The following is a 16,276-nucleotide window of genomic DNA, read 5'->3' as shown; positions in this document are numbered from 1 at the left end:
GTATGTTAATTATTACCTCACGGGTCATGTTGGCCGAGTTGTACCACTGCATGACTATTGTACCAGATTGTATGCCAGTGTCAATGTCTTTTAAGTGCCTGTGCCGCTTCTACAATAGCCTCCAATTATTAATGTGCGACTGTGAAGATCTTGTTCCAGCCCAGGAATTAAAAGGGGACGTCTTTACCATCACCTGTTGTAGACAGCTGGGATTGAGAGGACAAAAGCAAAATGCTGAACTTGTTCAGTAAAGTGTAAAGTTTCTACTTTAGAGGATTGTGCTCCTCAGACCCATTTTGTGTTTCTCCCACAAGATGTTTCAAAACTGTTCTTGCCAAAGAGAAGTAACGCAGACATGTTCAGTGAACAGTTCTCTTGCTTTTGTTCTTGTTTTGTTTTGTTTTGTTTGTTTTTTTTACATGAAAAATAATATCAACTAGTGAGTGCTACTCCAGTGTAAGGACATGAGACTTAATGTAGATTGTGACCATGTCCCGTGTCAGACTACAGTTCACTTTTTGATTCACTGTAATGGCAATCTTTGTGGAAAAAGTATGATTATGTAAACTAATGAGTGTTATCATTGTTATGTTGTTATTATTTGATTATGTTCCAATTAATAATAAACATTAAAAATGTGCAGAATGTCCATTTACCTCATGTCTCTGAAAATTATATGTGATTTTACTTTTTACTTTCACATAAATTATACGTTTTTATAACTTTACAATCTAATATTGAGCCTCAGTTCACCTCCAGACATAAATTGTCTGTTATACATTTGAGAAATGTTTATTTTTAAATTATTATTATTACATATTTGCAGTAGTGGGAAGAATTTGTCCATAGAAGCCACCTAGTGTTGCAGAATAATTCTCTGTTATAGTGTGATTTTAATTTAAGCATAAAATGTAATAGCCTTTATTTTGTTGCTTCTGTCATAAACCTTTAAGTAAAGTTTTGAATAAAGATGTTTTAAGTATAGCTTAAGTTATTATAAGATGCCAGTAAAAACATTAAAACACACCCCTTCCTCCTTCATCTCTTCCATCATCAGGATTTTGACCATTCATGTGTCAGCAACAGGTCAAATTTAAAACTATCTCTTATTTCCACAGTTCTGTATCAGTTGATTGATTCTTTTATGACTGAAATACAATCACTATGTGTTTAAAGTATTGGTTAAAATATCTCTGTGACAGACTGGTGACCTGTCTACATAATGTGTGCTGGGATAGGCTCCAGACTCCTTAATGGGAATTTATGAAGGAAATGAATAAATGACTAAAAATAGAACCTCACGGGAACATTTCCTGATTTACTTTATGCGTCACAGTGATAACACATCATATTTTGTACAGTAAACAAGGGATCGGCCTCCAGTTAGAGCTGTAATTCAATTCAAAGTCACAAATAAGAGGTTATTTATTTTTACTGGTTTGGACAGAGAAATACCCCCACCAAAAAAAATGTAGTAGTAGCAATAAAAGAAAGAATAAAATATCTGGGGCCTTTACATTACATAGTAAAGTGTATTTTAAATAATTAAATGTATGTTTGTGTATGCTGATGCATTAATAAAAACATAATACTAATAATATTTATTAATAATACTTATTAATAATGATAGTTTATTATTAATAACAATCATGTTTATTAATAATACTAATCATGTTTATTATTATTAATATCACTGTTCATGATTAATATCAATAATATGTATTACTAATAATATGTTTATTATTAATAATACTAATAAACATTATTATTAGTAATAATAATAATGTTTAGTAATATTAATAATGATGTCTATTTTTTTTAATAATGTTTATTTTTTAAATAATAATAATAATGTTTATTAATATTAATACTATTAGTATTAATACGAATAAACATGATTATTAATAATATTAATATTAATAATAATGTTTATTAATAGTGAAATTATGTCGTTATTAGTATTAATTAAAATGTGTATCGTTATTATAAATAATACTAATAAATATTATTATTATTTCTAATATTAATTATTTCTAATATTAATAATAATGTTTATTAATAGTGAAATTAAGTCGTTATTATTATTATTATTATTATTATTATGAACACGGAGCTCCAGCGTGTTCGATGACGTCACTGGTCAGCCAGGCCCCCATTGGTCAGCCGTTGGCCGGAAGTAGACTCCTCACTCTGTTGTCTTTGCTCCGTGGCATTGAGCTACAGAGGCTTTCTGCTGCTGCCGCTGGATTTACATTAAAGCTGACGGCTGTACGCGCAGGCGGGAATGGACGAAGGCGGAATCAGGTGAGTACTTGGTTTTACACGGTAATAACAACTTAACAGGCGCTCTAATAGATATAAACTAGTCCCAAAGCGGAGTGAAGCTCCGTACGTCGCTAAGATAGCCACCGAACCGCGTCAATATCCGGTTCCGATCCTTCAAAGTAAGAGACGATTTTAATGCAACTTAACTTCAGTTAAAACTCTGTTTATACAAGATGAACTAGTTTCTAGTGTTTTTCTTCTACTCAAACCACAAAAGAGAAACAACCTAAGAGGCAGAACGTCATATTTTAAACCCACTTTGTCTTTGCTTAAATAGACTTTACCCTAAAATAACAATTATAACTGAATCCGCCCTGTTGATGTATGAATGAGTAGTCTTTATGAGGGTTTCCATGCATCCGGGAAAAGCTGGAAATTAAGAGACCAGTATTCCAGTCACTTGGAAAGTGATTAAAATGAGCAAATACACTGGAAATAATCTGTGTAGTCCAGGAAATGTTAGTGTTTTACATCAACCTGAGTGGGAATGTCGTTTGAAACTCGACTGTTTGCAGGGTGAACTGTAAAAAGTGGGTTTATTAAATAGGCATCGAGAGCTGGAAGCATAATACTCACACTGACCCTCACTCACCCCAAACCGCAGCCTATATGTATGAGGTTACTGTCTTCATAGCAAACCAGTGATATACTGAAGGGTTCAGCCTCGTGTTGCGTTCAGCCTTGTCCTTTCTGGCAGCTAGAAACATTTGACCTCAGGACTCATTCTGTAATGCGTTGTCTGTTAAAGTTACTAGCAGGAGTTTCTTTACATGTGGGGGTGTTACACACACACACACACACACACTGAGCTGTTTGCTGAGTGAGCAGATTTAAAAGCCGCAGAGCTTAACGCTGAATGTCACTGACACTACGAGTCAGAAATCCTCCTCAGTAGTTCAGGCTGTCCACGGATCATAAATAATCATATTAAGACAAAGAAGAGTCTGCTGCAGTTCTGTTTTAGAGGACATTCAGGCTTTTATCTGCAGCAGGATGTTTGAGACTTTTTCACCACCTTCCCAAAACTCACTTTGAGTCTTTATTTGTTCATGAGCCTCGTGCGTAAAGACATATTATAAATACTAAATAATGGACCCGGTTAACATAAAAGTCCACAGGTTACAGTTTGTTTCTCTCATTGAACTTTACACCGTCTCTGTTCACGTCAGACTTTTGCACCAACTTGCACATAAAGATCTTTATATGATTAGTTGTGATGTTGAAAATGTGTAAAAAGTCAAGTTTAGTATTTATTTTTACAAGTTAATGTGAAACTGCTCAGTTTCTGTACGGCGAGACGTGAAACTCTCATTTTCACGAGGGAAACCAAGTGCTGTGAACTTTAAGCAAGAAGAAGGAAGTGTTGTTTCTGCTCTTTTATTGTCAAAAAAAAGAGTTTGAGAATTACTGCTGTGTGTTTTTCGTCTGACACATTGGAGCGGTGGTTTCCAGCTCTGGCAGTTTGGACTCAGATCTCCTGCTGGTTTTCATTACAGTCGGCTTGAAACTGATTTACAACTGCGATGTGAAGAAAAACCACATTCATTTACTGAGCTGAGGGCTGGTTCGACTGTGTGACCTTCAAGGAAGCAGTTGTGTATGGTATGTGGTGGATAAGATGTTTGGAAGATTTACTGACCATTAGGAACACACAGATATATAAAAGACTGGTTTTGTATGGAAGATCATCAGAATATCTAGAATACTGTGGTTGGTAATGTATTACATCCCTTCTGGCATCTTCAGTGTGTTGCATAGCTGTTCAGAAGTGCTTTTATTTTGAAGAGGAAGCAGTGCAGCCAGGCGTTGATCCTGAGCAGCTTTCTGTGGATCTCGCCCACCAGCTTCCCTCTGTGCTGGTGTTTAGCTGAGAGCTAGCTGCCGACTGCTTCGCTCTCCAGGTGCAGCTCGTTTGTTCAGGTCCAACCTCTGACACGTGAAGTCCTCGTGGAGGTTGGCCGCGTTTTGAAGATGTTGTTGGAGGAGAATGTTTAATTCAGTGACTGAGTGAAGTGGTTACAGGCTGGTGGGTTGTTTGAATGGTAATACAAGGTGTTATTGTCTGATTGTGTGCTGCTGTTTTAATCTGAATCAGAGAATACAAATCTTTACAAATGTTTCTCTGTTTACTAAAATATCTTTTGTCTTATTATATTTCTGTGATTGCCTACAGGTGATCATCGCATGGAGTTACACGGGACAAATGTATGAAGGTTGGAGCCGAGCAACAAGACCTTCACAGTAAAATGCCATAAAGGTCCTTCTGGAGACGATGTGCAGACGCCTGCAGTGAGTAATGTGACCGCGAGGTAAAGGGAATGCAGACGTGCCAGCTGTAGCTTGTATGTGAGCGCGATGCCCAGGCGGGGGTTGCCGCTCCAGGGCCGGGTCCGCTGGCTCTTCCTGGGCCTCTTCCTGCTGCTGGTGCTGCTGCTGTTCGCCTACCTGCTGGAGTGCACCCCCCCCGCGGACGTCAGCCTGGCCCTGCCCGGCCTGGCGGGGGAGTCTTACGGGAAGGAGTACTACCAGGCGATGCTGCAGGAACAGGAGGAGCGCCACCTGAACCGCGCCGCCAGCCTCAAGCGCCAGATCGCCCAGCTCAAGCAGGAGCTGCAGGAGATGAGCGAGAAGCTGAAGCTGCTGCAGGACAAGAAGGAGCTCCCCGGGGTGCAGGGCCTGGCCGAGGCTAAAGACCAAGAGCCGGGGGATCTGCTGGAGTACCTGCACTCTCAGATCGACAAGGCTGAGGTCAACACCGGGGCGCGCCTGCCCAGCGAGTACGCCCTGGTGCCCTTCGAGAGTTTCACCTCCTCCAAGGTGTACCAGCTGGAGATGGGGCTGACGCGGCACCCGGAGGAGAAGCCGGTCCGCAAAGACCGCAGGGACGAGCTGGTGGAGGTCATCGAGGCGGCGCTGGACATCATCAACAACCCCGACGAGGAGGACGGCGTGGAGGAAGACATGCCGATGCAGAGGCAGACCTACACAGAGGGGCACTTTTCTGAAGGTAACTGCGAAACGCGGCGGCAGACGGATGAGTCGCTGTAGCTGGCTCTGTTTTTCATATTCTTTTAATTCTCAGGTCTGTACAGGACGGAGCGAGACAAAGGGACGCTTTACGAGCTCTTCTTCGCCAAAGAGGAGTCCAGCAGCTTCCGCCACGTCACGCTCTTCAGGCCTTTTGGTCCCTTAATGAAAGTCAGGAGCACATCTGTAGAAACATCAGGACTGATTATTAACATCATAGTGCCGCTGGCGGGCCGAGTGGAGACATTCTCACAGTTCTTGCACAACTTCAGGTGAGAGTGAATCAGAAAGTGTCACTGTGTGCGAGACATGACTCAGCGCGCTCAGTTTCATGTTACTGTTTTCATCATTGTTGTGCAATAAGACTCATACAATAGTGTTCATGTAATTAATGAGATGAATTCCTCATGTTTTTAGGGAGGTGTGCGTACAGCAGGACAGACGAGTGCATCTCACCGTGGTTTATTTTGGGCAGGACGGCCTTCAGGAGGTGAAGTCATCTTTGGAAAAGATGTCAAGGTTTGTTTGAGTGAGGTAGAGATTTGATATGCTTGTGCTAGTTCTGTGAGTAATGTGTCATGAGAGTTTAAATCTCCTGCGTTCGGTTGTTTTTCCCAGGGAGGAGAGCTTCTCCAATTACACTCTGATCCCGGTGGACGAGGAGTTTTCACGAGGTCGGGGTCTGGATATCGGCGCCCACGCCTGGAAGAAAGGCGACGTCTTAATGTTTTTTTGTGACGTTGACATTCATTTCACTCTGGAGTTCCTCAACACCTGTCGTCTTCACACCGCGCCAAGTAGGTTAACTCAGATTGACTGTATTAATACTCATTTCAATATTTTGTTTACAGGTCACACATATACTAAGATGTACTTGACTTTGTTCTGTAGATAAGAAAGTCTTCTATCCAGTGGTGTTCAGTCTATACAATCCTGCCATCGTCTATGGAAATTTGGAGCTGGCTCCACCCATTGAACTCCAACTGGTGAGGACTGAAAGTTCACATTTATCTCTGAAGAGTTTTTGTAGAAAGATGATTTAAATCTGTTATTTTAAGGTCCAGTGTGAAACATTTAGGAGGATCTATTGGTAGGTATGTTTTCATTAGTGTATAATTGTTGTGTTTTTGACGTCATCGTGTCTCTACAGTAGCCAAGAACCGATAAACCAAACACCGGCTGTAGGACTTTTGCGTTTTTTGCTGTCACGGTGGTTCCTCCTACGCACTTCACAGCCCGTTATCATTCCCAAATTGTCAAGTACAGACGCAGGCGGTGTTTAGTTATTTGCAGTCTGTAACTTCACTGTTAGATGCCACTAAATCCTACACACTGGTCCTCTAAAGAGCCCCTCCAGACATGTTTTAAGACAAAAAAACATCTGATTTTCCACAAAGAAGTTCAACTACCTGTTTAATATTCTTCTAAAATCGGTACATCTTGAACTCAGATTTAAGGTGCACACACAGAGAGCAGATGTCTTCTGCACAGTGAACAATAAGGAGAGCACTTGAGAACACAAAGGGTCTTTACAAACGTATTTACATGACGTTTAAATTAAATTTCGGTTCAATATGTTTATTGTAATCTCTTTTCCAATAGATTCACAAAAAAGATGCTGGATTCTGGAGAGATTTTGGCTTCGGAATGACGTGTCAGTATCGCTCAGACTTCCTAAACATTGGTACGCACTGATCAGCTCCTGTGAGTAATATTTAATATGCTCATAAACAACTATGACAACTTGCAAATTAATTTTTATTCCTCCAGGTGGGTTCGATCTCGAAGTGAAAGGCTGGGGCGTGGAAGACGTCCACTTGTACAGGAAGTACCTTCGGAGCGACACGATAGTGATCCGGACGCCGGTGTCCAGTCTTTTCCACCTGTGGCACGAGAAGCAGTGCGCGGACGAGCTGACGCCGGAGCAGTACCGCATGTGCATCCAGTCCAAAGCCATGAACGAGGCCTCCCACTCCCACCTGGGCATGTTGGTCTTCCGCGAGGAGATCGAGGCTCACCTACGCAAGCAGGCCTTCAAGACTCAGAGCAAAGCAGCGGACTGAGGACGCCTCCACGTCCCCGACGTCATTTCAACGCCAAGACTGTGAGGTGCTGCCATCGTTAACGCACTGCAGCAAAGACATGTTTACATGCATCCTTCTGCATTTCACCGCACAGCTGTAGACAAATGAATGTACAAAACAACAACACAAACATTGATCAATGTGAAACTTCACAACATGGTACAACTCTTACTGAAGAGCTACAGCAGTATCAAACACCAACACACGATCAAATTTATAATCCAACCTGCTGAAGGAAAACCTACACATGTAGATCAAGTCATACATTTATTGGGTTTAGGTTTACATTGAATTCACGTACTGAAATCAGTCAGCATGCTGTTATTATCTGGGAAACATAACGTCTCGTTAATCATCCGACCGGCTACACTTCCTTTCTTCCTCTCTGCTCCTTAAACTACCTTTCACTGCTGAATGTGACCTCAGCCAGCACATCTCAGCTGTTTCACATCATTTACGCGTTCAACAAGATCAAACAGCAGTTACCATTGAGTGTTTTTATAGTAGATAAAAAAAAAGCAGTCACAGTCCAACTGTAGAACTATTTATTTACCAGTAAAAGAAAAAAGGAAAGATAAGAAGTTGACCCTCACAAGAACCAGCAAGTTTGTACCGATTCTCAGCTGCAAGTTGAGGATCAAAGCAATTTACAATCTTTCCAGTATATTGGCAGTTGTGTATGGAGCCATACTGTTCTGTTAGTATTATATTTATAGGTTGTTTCAGGCTGGCAACGTGGTTTAAAAAAAAAAAAAAAAGGGATTTTTTTGTGTGTGTTAATGTGACAATCAGTCACTTATCTTCCTTTGCTAATGACAGCTTCTGATTGATCAGTCTAACAGAGAAGCATGTTGATTAGTTACAGAGCCAGGAGCAAAGATGTGCTTATAGCATGCAGCGCTATAATATCAGGTCTACGTGGACCAGTATTATCATTAAAATGACAAAAACATGTATCCTTTATGCCCGGTGAGAGCTCACTCACAGCACTATGATTCCTAATACTGGACTGAGATTGAATGTTAACAGCCTCTCTTGTAAATACTTTTTCTAATATTTCTTTGTTTCATACGTGTGAGTTGAATACTTTGTCGTACGTGCCTACATGCTTAAAGTGACACGAAATGTTTTGAAGGCGTATCGACGGCTGAAGGCCTGATGATTTTTATTCCATCTCATGATGAGAGAGGACGTCGAATCAGTCCCAGAGGTCAGAGGTGTAACGTTAATGAGAACAGCTGTCAGAACTCTACGGCGAGCGGGCGAGAAGTGCTTTATTTTTCTCACAAGGAAAGCAGGTTATTCTTGCATCTCACCATGTACTGTAATTATTTTTAATCAACGTCTTTTGCAGATATTACAGCTTTTTGTAGATAGTCTTAAAAAGTCTCCTCGCCCTGCAGGAGAAATGTTACACGTCTTCCTCTCAGCAGTACAGAAACAGTTCAGACAGAATCTGTGCAAGGAAATGATTTTATTTTTAAATTTTGGCCATGAAATAAAACTTACAGAAGGCTGCATTAACTGCTGTTTCGTCATTTCTGCTGTTAGCATTTGATTTAATGGTTCATATTTTCAGTAAACTTGAGCAGTTATATAATTTATACTATAAAAATGTAATATCAAACCTGTCTTTGAATCTACAAGCTCATTTGTTTGTTTCTTAATTTAAGACAAATGGCATAATACAATTGTATTATTCATCTGCATACAATAAACTACATGGATAAAAAATAAGAGGGGAAAAAGAAGCATAATCAAAATCCAGGAGAAATGACATGAAATAAAACCAATGGGAAAGTTTCAGGCTTATTTTCATCTCAGGTACTTCATTGTATTAATGTGCTATGTGTTCTGGATGGATCCCCATGGACTTGTAGATCTCTTTGAGGAGAAGCAGCGCAGTGTCTTCAGATTCCCTGTAAAACAACACAACAAGTGTTAATGTAAAAGGATTTAACTTCATCTTCACTCAGAGTGGAGCTTCAGTTTCAGGGGCCTAAAGATATTTAGTTTAATTATTGTAAGTAAGACGTGGAAACGTAGCAAATTCTTACATTTGGGAATTTTTTATACAATTAATCGATAATCAAAAAAGCAGCCAATTAATTTTCTAATTTCTTAAAGGTCCAGTGTTTAGGAATTAGTGGCATCTAGTGGTGAAGCTGCAGATTGCAACTAACTAAACACCACTTGTGTTTTTATTGGACGACCTGGAAATGAGAACGGGCTGTTAAAGTGTTCAGGTGAAACTACGGTGGCCCCATCTAGAGCTTGTGTTGGGTTTGTCCGTTCTGGGCTACCGTAGAAACATGCGACCTCCATGGAAGGCGTCTGTAGATAAAAAGGTAACAAAAACAAACAATTCTTTTTCAGGTGATTATACAAAACCCTAATAAAACATATGTTTATTGATATATATTTGAGTTTCTGCGATGATCCTCCTAAAATGTTTCACACTGGACTTTTCTTTGGTTGTATTGAAAACCTGGCTGGATGAGCAGAATTTTAAAATACCTTAAATGTGAGTTAAGTAAAAAGCCTGAATGAAATGAAGCTGTGTACCAGTAGCAGAGGTGACTCTGGAGGGCAAACAGGTACTCGTTGAAACTCTCGATGGGCTTCTCCTGCAGGACGTAGTCGATGCGATTCCCTCCGTTCAGCATCCCGATCTTCACCTGAGGCTCCTCCTCTCTCTGTGGCTCAGGGCTCTCTGCGATTTTATGCTCTGCGAGAAATTCAGAATCCAGTTAGAAATCTCACGCAGTCAGAAAACGGCTCTATTGAAGAGTCGGAGAAACTCACCCTCCCGCGCCTGCTTCTCCTGCTCTTCGATCTGATTGGCTACGATGGCCAGCTCGGCCTGAAGCTGGGCGGACGTCGTGTGAGCGCGAGCGAACTCGTTGAGCGTCTGCCAAGCACTCTTCAGGGAGCTGATGAAGCCGTGCTTCAGGTCGGAGCCCATCCTGGTGAGACTCTCCTTCAGCTCTGAAACACAAACAGATCGGTGACTGAATGCAGCTTCGTTTCTGGCATACCAACATAAGAAGAGAGAAACTAATTATTTTACTTGACCAGTTATACAACAAGAAAGGAAAAACAAGAATAGGAGGAGGAGAAAAATCACTGTTCAGTCTGTTTTGCAATTTTATTACACCATAGCGAGTTCAGTGTAATAATAGTCTTTGTATTCTGGCACCCCACCCAAAAACTGAGGACACAACAGACAGTGACACTAGACAACAACTCCGTTTAGACTCTTATGAAGGCGTAACTGCGTCAGCTTTAATATGAATTGGTAGCAGAAATAACAGAAATGTACAAAAACACAGTCATCGAGCGTCGTACCGAGATGAAGCCTCTTCCTTCCTTTGTGATGTGGGATCAAAACAGGCTTCAAGTCCAAGTCTGGTAATATCATGGGCTCAATCCTGTATGCCACGGGGTCCAACTGAAAGACAACGAGGAAACCATCAGTGCACAAAGTGACTCAGCTTCACTGCTTTTCATCACATCTGGATTTTAGTTTTAGCTGCTTAAGTTTATGTAGCAGTGTTAAAAGGTCCAGTGTGCAGGACAACAATTCTTTTATTCAGGTGATTATACACCAAAACATACCTTTTAATATTACAATCAATTTATGTCAATTGATTCTCCTTAATGTTACACACTGACTGGACCTTTGAGGGGAGATTTATATGTTTATTAACAACATTTAATATCTAACAAACTAATTAAGAATTAAACTGTGTGAATGAAGGCCGTAATCTCTGATAACTGATGTCAGTTTAGAGAAGTTTAAAAAGCGTATTGGTCTTTTTGTAAGAAAATGGGAGGAAACAATGAATCTTGTAGGAATTAAGTGCAGTCTGGTATGAAGATAACTGACTGAGCTCTGGGGACCAGATGAACTCAGTCCTCTGCACTCTGTTTATTGAATCGAGTTGTTGTTTTTTTGAGTCTGTAGCTTAATTAGCAGTAATTCCTTCAGGCTGGAAGAGCTGCATACCGGATGGTAAATATTGAAGAATCCCTTGCACGTGGGCAGCTGGTACGTCTCTTCAATCTTCTCCAGTCCTCTGACCGTCAGGAACATACCGATCGGAGAGCCCAAGGCAAAGAAGTTCACCGGCTCAAAGTCCAGAGCGTGGTACACCACTGACACCTGCAGAACGAAAAAGTTATTATCCAACGTCATTCAGGATCAGCTCTAACATTCACATTTCACATTTACCTGTCCGGTGCCAACTTCAAAGTAGTTGTAGTCGACGTGGATGGAGGAGACGGTGTTTCCCGCCGGGAGCATCTTCACCGAGGGATCAGGAAGAGCTTCAGCCGCTGGTGGAGGCGCCGCGACCTGACTGACCTCTGCCTTCTTCTCCTGGGCTGCCCGACGCGCAGCCTGCGCACACGAGACAAAGAGACACACAACACGGCACGTCAGTCACCACCGCCGGGCTGCAAGCCTCACAGATACTCAAGAGACTGACGTACCTGCTTCTTCACTCTTTCCTCGACAAACTTGACGATCTTTTTCCTGGGACCCAGTGGGATTCCCATCTCTTTCAGGTCCTCAACTGTGCACATAAGCTGGAAGAACGTGAGAAAGAAGCAACGTGAAGCAGCCAACATTGAAATTATATGTAAAGAATAACATCAAAGGCCGTGTTGTACCATTGTATTTATTTTTTCACATTGTAGACCACAAACCCCCCTTTTATTTATTATTCTTTATTCTTACAAAAGATTCAATGTCGATCCTCTCCTCATCAAAGGTACTCTTGTACTCAGACAAGCCCAGATGTTCCAGCACAGCAGAAAGATCCTCAAACTCCTCCCCCTCTTCTTTGGGCTCCTCTTCCACAGCCGGAGGGGTCGCGGCATTATTCCCCTGTGTGACCTGAATTTACAATTATGTATTATAATTAATTATTCTGAAATTATCCATCATGCACATCAGTAAAAAAAAACATGTATGATGAATTATTACACAAAATCTGATGTTTTTCAACCTGATTATCAGGATAATAGATGAATTAATCACTTAATTAAATAACCTGGTGTATGACCTGTTTAGTGTCTCCGTTGGCAGTGGGTATGATCGACGTGGCCAGTGCAGGAGAGCCGTTCTTCTGATTTGACAACAGGTCAAAGAGAATCAGAGACCCTGCAAGCAGAGAAGGAGAAACAATAAACACTCAGAAGGAAGAACAAAGCCAGTGGCGTCGAAGCTAATCAGTTTATTTATTACCTAAACTGTGTCCAGACACCGATATGCCTCCGCTGTAGTCTGGGTTCCTCTTCAGGAACAGGGCATAAAGTCTGTTAATCTCTTGGGCAACTGTGTCCATTATGGTCTGGCAGTAAGTGGGACTGTTGTAGAAGAGCACGTCTAACAAAGTCTCATTTGTAAAGTGACGTAAGCGTCCAGTGCTGGGCAGGGTAATCTTCTTTATCCTCCTACAAACAGAAAGAAGAAACCATTCAGATAATAATTAAGTATATTAAAGGATATTCTGTATTTTTCTTATCGTTAATAAATCCCATGAAAAGACCAAAACCAACAATCTTCTGACATATATTGTCTTTGTATCTAAAGCCTGATAGATCTTTTTCCTTTGCACCATAAAGCTTCATTCAGTCACTATGAACAGAAACACACAAACAGTCAAACCACATCCTGACTAGAGTCACTAGACCATCAAATAATCTGCAGCTGAAAATAGTCCCCAATAAATACTTCCTCTTGTCTCAGTGAGCAACCAAACGTTTCAGAATATTAATGAGCCTTTTTTAAACAGAAATGATATTCTAGTGACCTGTATTTAGTGGCATTTAGTGGTGAAGTTTCAGATTGCAACTCCCTAGCTTCACCCTCCCTTTCCAAGCATAAAGGGGACTAACTATGGTGTCCCTATCAACGGTTTAGTTTGTCCTTCCTGGGCTACAGTAGAAACAGCTAACTTCCTTGTTTTATCTCTGTTTTTACTTCTTTTGAGTTTTCTTTCTTCTTTGTCTGTTATTATTGTTGTTAATGTTGAAATGTTGAAAATAAATATATAAAGTGTTAATAAAAAAGAAACATAGTGGTTCAACGTGGCACACTCCTGACCTGGAAGGAATATAAACGGCTCATTCTTAGGTTACAAAAACACAAAGATTCTTATTTTCAGGTGATTACAGTCTATTGAAAACATACCAGGGTCCTCGTAAATGTTACACCTTTAAACATTTATGTGTTTAAGGGCAATAAAATGCACCTGGGTACACTGAGTGCCACAGAGAGTTCAGGAAGGAAAGTATTGAGGCACCAAAGAAATTGTTGGTTTTGGTCTTGAGCTCAGTCCCACAGATTTCCAGCAAACAAGACTTCCTTCTGTGTCCACAGTCAGTGTAAACCTTGCCCCCCCTCACCTGTCCACCCCGGTGGCATCTCCATGTAGAGCCGTGTGCCACTGGACGGGGAGGAACTCCACCCTGCTGATGGCGTGCTCGTCCATCGGTTTCTTAAAGTGACTGTGCAGCAGCTTCAGTGACACGCTGCGAAAGTCGTCCACTGAGAGCAGAAACATTTATTCCGGTTTATTTCATCACCTGTGGATTGGAGGGTACGGTGAAGCTGGTAAACGGCGTGACTGTATGATACTCACCACACTCGACCATGCTCCTAAACCTCAGGTCGCACACGGGACCGATTCCATGAACCATGAACACCAGATGATCCACCTTGGGGAGCTCACCTGGAAAAGTTGCAGAGGATCTTATTATATATTATATTTAATGTATAACAGTACACAATAATGATTAATAAATTATTAATGATTGAATAAATCTGTACGATGAAACCAACGAGTGAAGCTATGAGAGATTAATTGAATATTCCATGATTTCCTGATAATTTTAGGGAACTTTTTATTCAATCTAGTCTGTTTTATGTGTTCTTTTATTTTTTAACAATCAAACGTACATAATAGGTTTGTTTTTAGATAAATGTAGTGCTTTCTTCTCCCTGACGCCGTTGTTCTATTAACTCTTTGGTTGTTTTAAAGGACCAGTGTCAAGGGTTTTGGGGCATCTAGCGGTGTAGTTGTAGATTGCAACTCCGTAGCTTCACCCTCCCCCTCGAAGCACGAAAGAGAAACTACGGTGGCCACAAAACTTGTGAAAAACGTTTGTTTTGTCCCTTTTGGGCTACTGTAGAAACACGGTGTCTGTACGTGATGAAGATGTCTTATTCTAAGGTTACAAAAACACACCAATTCCTATATTCAGGTGATTATACACTAAATAAAACATACCTATGAATATTATATTCCATTTCTGACTACAGATCCTTCTATATGTTAAACACTGGATCTTTAATTTTGTACTTTTCTAATACAGGACGAGGTTGTTTATCAGAGGGTGAAGACGCTGTGAATATAACTTCACAGAGTTTAGATCTCAAATAATAATCTAAACTGTAAAAACAACAACTCCATTTAAGTTTTATGTAATATGTGTGTATATTTTTTAAGTTTTGACGACCCCAACCGGCCTACATTATTCTTTACATCTTAACACGCACCTTCAATCTGAACTGTGTTAAATTATAATTAAGCTGCATTACATTTACTACCTGGTCTGGACTTTATTCCCCCTCATAAAAACAGATCCTGATGGCTGCCACTCCCTCTAAAGTCTCTCTAAAATTAATGACTCATTTCACTTTATAGTGTCCTAAAAATACTGTGGAACTATTTGAGCTTTCTGGTCGGATCAATGAGCTTAAGGTTTATTTCCGTTTACACAGTGGAGCCACAGTGTAAGCGCCTACGCTGGGATTAAGTTAACTTGAGTACCATCGGGCACTTCATCGTGGTCATCGTCAATCCCTCTCTTCACCACTCTCGGTCTGGTCTGCCCGTCCTGAGTCGTGCCCCACTCATCGGGAATGGAGGAGGGCTGAAACTGGACGATCACCTGCAGAGGCAAACAGAACGCGTTGAATCAAACTAACAGGATTAATCATCAGCCCGCCTCTTAACACTAATCACATGAGGGTTTACCTTTGGATTGTGCATGACAATGGTCTCCCCTGATGGGAACTCGAGCCGACGGTGCCACTGGTTGGTGGACACGGCTTTCTTATATTCTGCCTGAAGTTAAAGACACAAGTGATTAAAGATTAGAGTCGAGGCAGAACTGGATGAATGGAAGAGGAAATGTTTAGGAGTGAGGCAAACCTCCAGTTTGTCACTAAAGTCCTCCGAGTAAGGAATAAAGCGACTATCCGTATCCCCTTTGTAGAACCACGAGCAGCGCCGGACCTCCGTAGGATCCTCCTCCCAGTACACCGCAGTCCGTACGCGGTCGTAGAGCTGCACGTCGTAGCGCCCTCCGTCTGTACGTACGATCACATTTTCTGGGTCTGGTTGAACTGGAAGAACAAAAACGAAAACATTAGTGAAGATTCTGATTTCTCGGGATAAAAACGAATGTGTGTGATATCGTACCTGAGTTATAAGTCTCCTCTAGCTGAAGAGAGTCAATGATACTGAAAGGGAGCCACACACACTTTGACTCCACTTGCTTGCAGTAGAACCAGTGAGGCTGAACGGGCTCGTAGACGTTGTAGTTGTACGGCATCATGGGACCAGCGGGAACGACGGCTCCAGCTGTGGTGGCTGAAGGTGGAGGCGCTTGAATGTGTGTGGGAGGAGGCTGAAGAGAGAAAAAACTCCTCATTAATGATGAAGCATTTGAGGCTATGAACACTTCATTAAGTGAGTGAGTTAATCAAGTATCCGAGCATGGGTGCAGAATAAAAATACCCCAAATTATTCAAAATTGAACAAATG

General features: G+C 41.2%; 2 protein-coding genes across 4 annotated transcripts in view; one reads left to right on the top strand and one right to left on the bottom strand.

Annotated features, from left to right (window-relative positions):
- Positions 1 to 2,169: 2,169 nt before the first annotated feature.
- csgalnact2 (chondroitin sulfate N-acetylgalactosaminyltransferase 2) lies at positions 2,170 to 9,170 on the top strand. 3 transcript variants are annotated; one of them, XM_035663326.1, is made up of 8 exons: positions 2,170 to 2,304; positions 4,499 to 5,332; positions 5,408 to 5,624; positions 5,770 to 5,871; positions 5,971 to 6,149; positions 6,244 to 6,338; positions 6,955 to 7,036; positions 7,123 to 9,170. In XM_035663326.1, exons 2-8 carry the CDS (start codon positions 4,681 to 4,683, stop codon positions 7,413 to 7,415), a joined length of 1,620 nt encoding a protein of 539 aa, XP_035519219.1. In that variant the 5' UTR covers positions 2,170 to 2,304; positions 4,499 to 4,680; the 3' UTR covers positions 7,416 to 9,170. The 3 variants fall into 3 exon arrangements, with proteins under 3 accessions (XP_035519219.1, XP_035519221.1, XP_035519222.1); XM_035663328.1 differs by lacking the exon at positions 2,170 to 2,304 and adding an exon at positions 4,185 to 4,351; XM_035663329.1 differs by lacking the exon at positions 2,170 to 2,304 and adding an exon at positions 4,185 to 4,367.
- sec23ip (SEC23 interacting protein) overlaps positions 8,894 to 16,276 on the bottom strand; it is a 9,617-nt gene continuing 2,234 nt past the window's right edge. The window contains exons 3-18 of the mRNA XM_035663325.1: positions 15,932 to 16,139; positions 15,662 to 15,855; positions 15,485 to 15,574; positions 15,278 to 15,398; positions 14,087 to 14,176; positions 13,851 to 13,992; positions 12,688 to 12,896; positions 12,506 to 12,603; positions 12,178 to 12,336; positions 11,931 to 12,026; positions 11,671 to 11,838; positions 11,446 to 11,601; positions 10,785 to 10,887; positions 10,242 to 10,424; positions 10,002 to 10,164; positions 8,894 to 9,355 (exon numbers count right to left, since the gene is read on the bottom strand). Of these exons, the coding sequence (XP_035519218.1) occupies positions 9,274 to 9,355; positions 10,002 to 10,164; positions 10,242 to 10,424; positions 10,785 to 10,887; positions 11,446 to 11,601; positions 11,671 to 11,838; positions 11,931 to 12,026; positions 12,178 to 12,336; positions 12,506 to 12,603; positions 12,688 to 12,896; positions 13,851 to 13,992; positions 14,087 to 14,176; positions 15,278 to 15,398; positions 15,485 to 15,574; positions 15,662 to 15,855; positions 15,932 to 16,139 (2,262 nt within the window). The 3' untranslated portion in view covers positions 8,894 to 9,273. The remainder of the gene's footprint in view (positions 9,356 to 10,001; positions 10,165 to 10,241; positions 10,425 to 10,784; positions 10,888 to 11,445; positions 11,602 to 11,670; positions 11,839 to 11,930; positions 12,027 to 12,177; positions 12,337 to 12,505; positions 12,604 to 12,687; positions 12,897 to 13,850; positions 13,993 to 14,086; positions 14,177 to 15,277; positions 15,399 to 15,484; positions 15,575 to 15,661; positions 15,856 to 15,931; positions 16,140 to 16,276) is intronic.

Source organism: Morone saxatilis, unplaced genomic scaffold, assembly GCF_004916995.1.
Source record: "Morone saxatilis isolate NCDOM2014 unplaced genomic scaffold, NCSU_SB_2.0 Contig19, whole genome shotgun sequence".
NCBI lineage: Eukaryota > Metazoa > Chordata > Actinopteri > Moronidae > Morone > Morone saxatilis.
The sequence above is the reverse complement of the archived record's forward strand: the minus strand, read 5'-3'. Positions and strand labels throughout refer to the sequence as shown.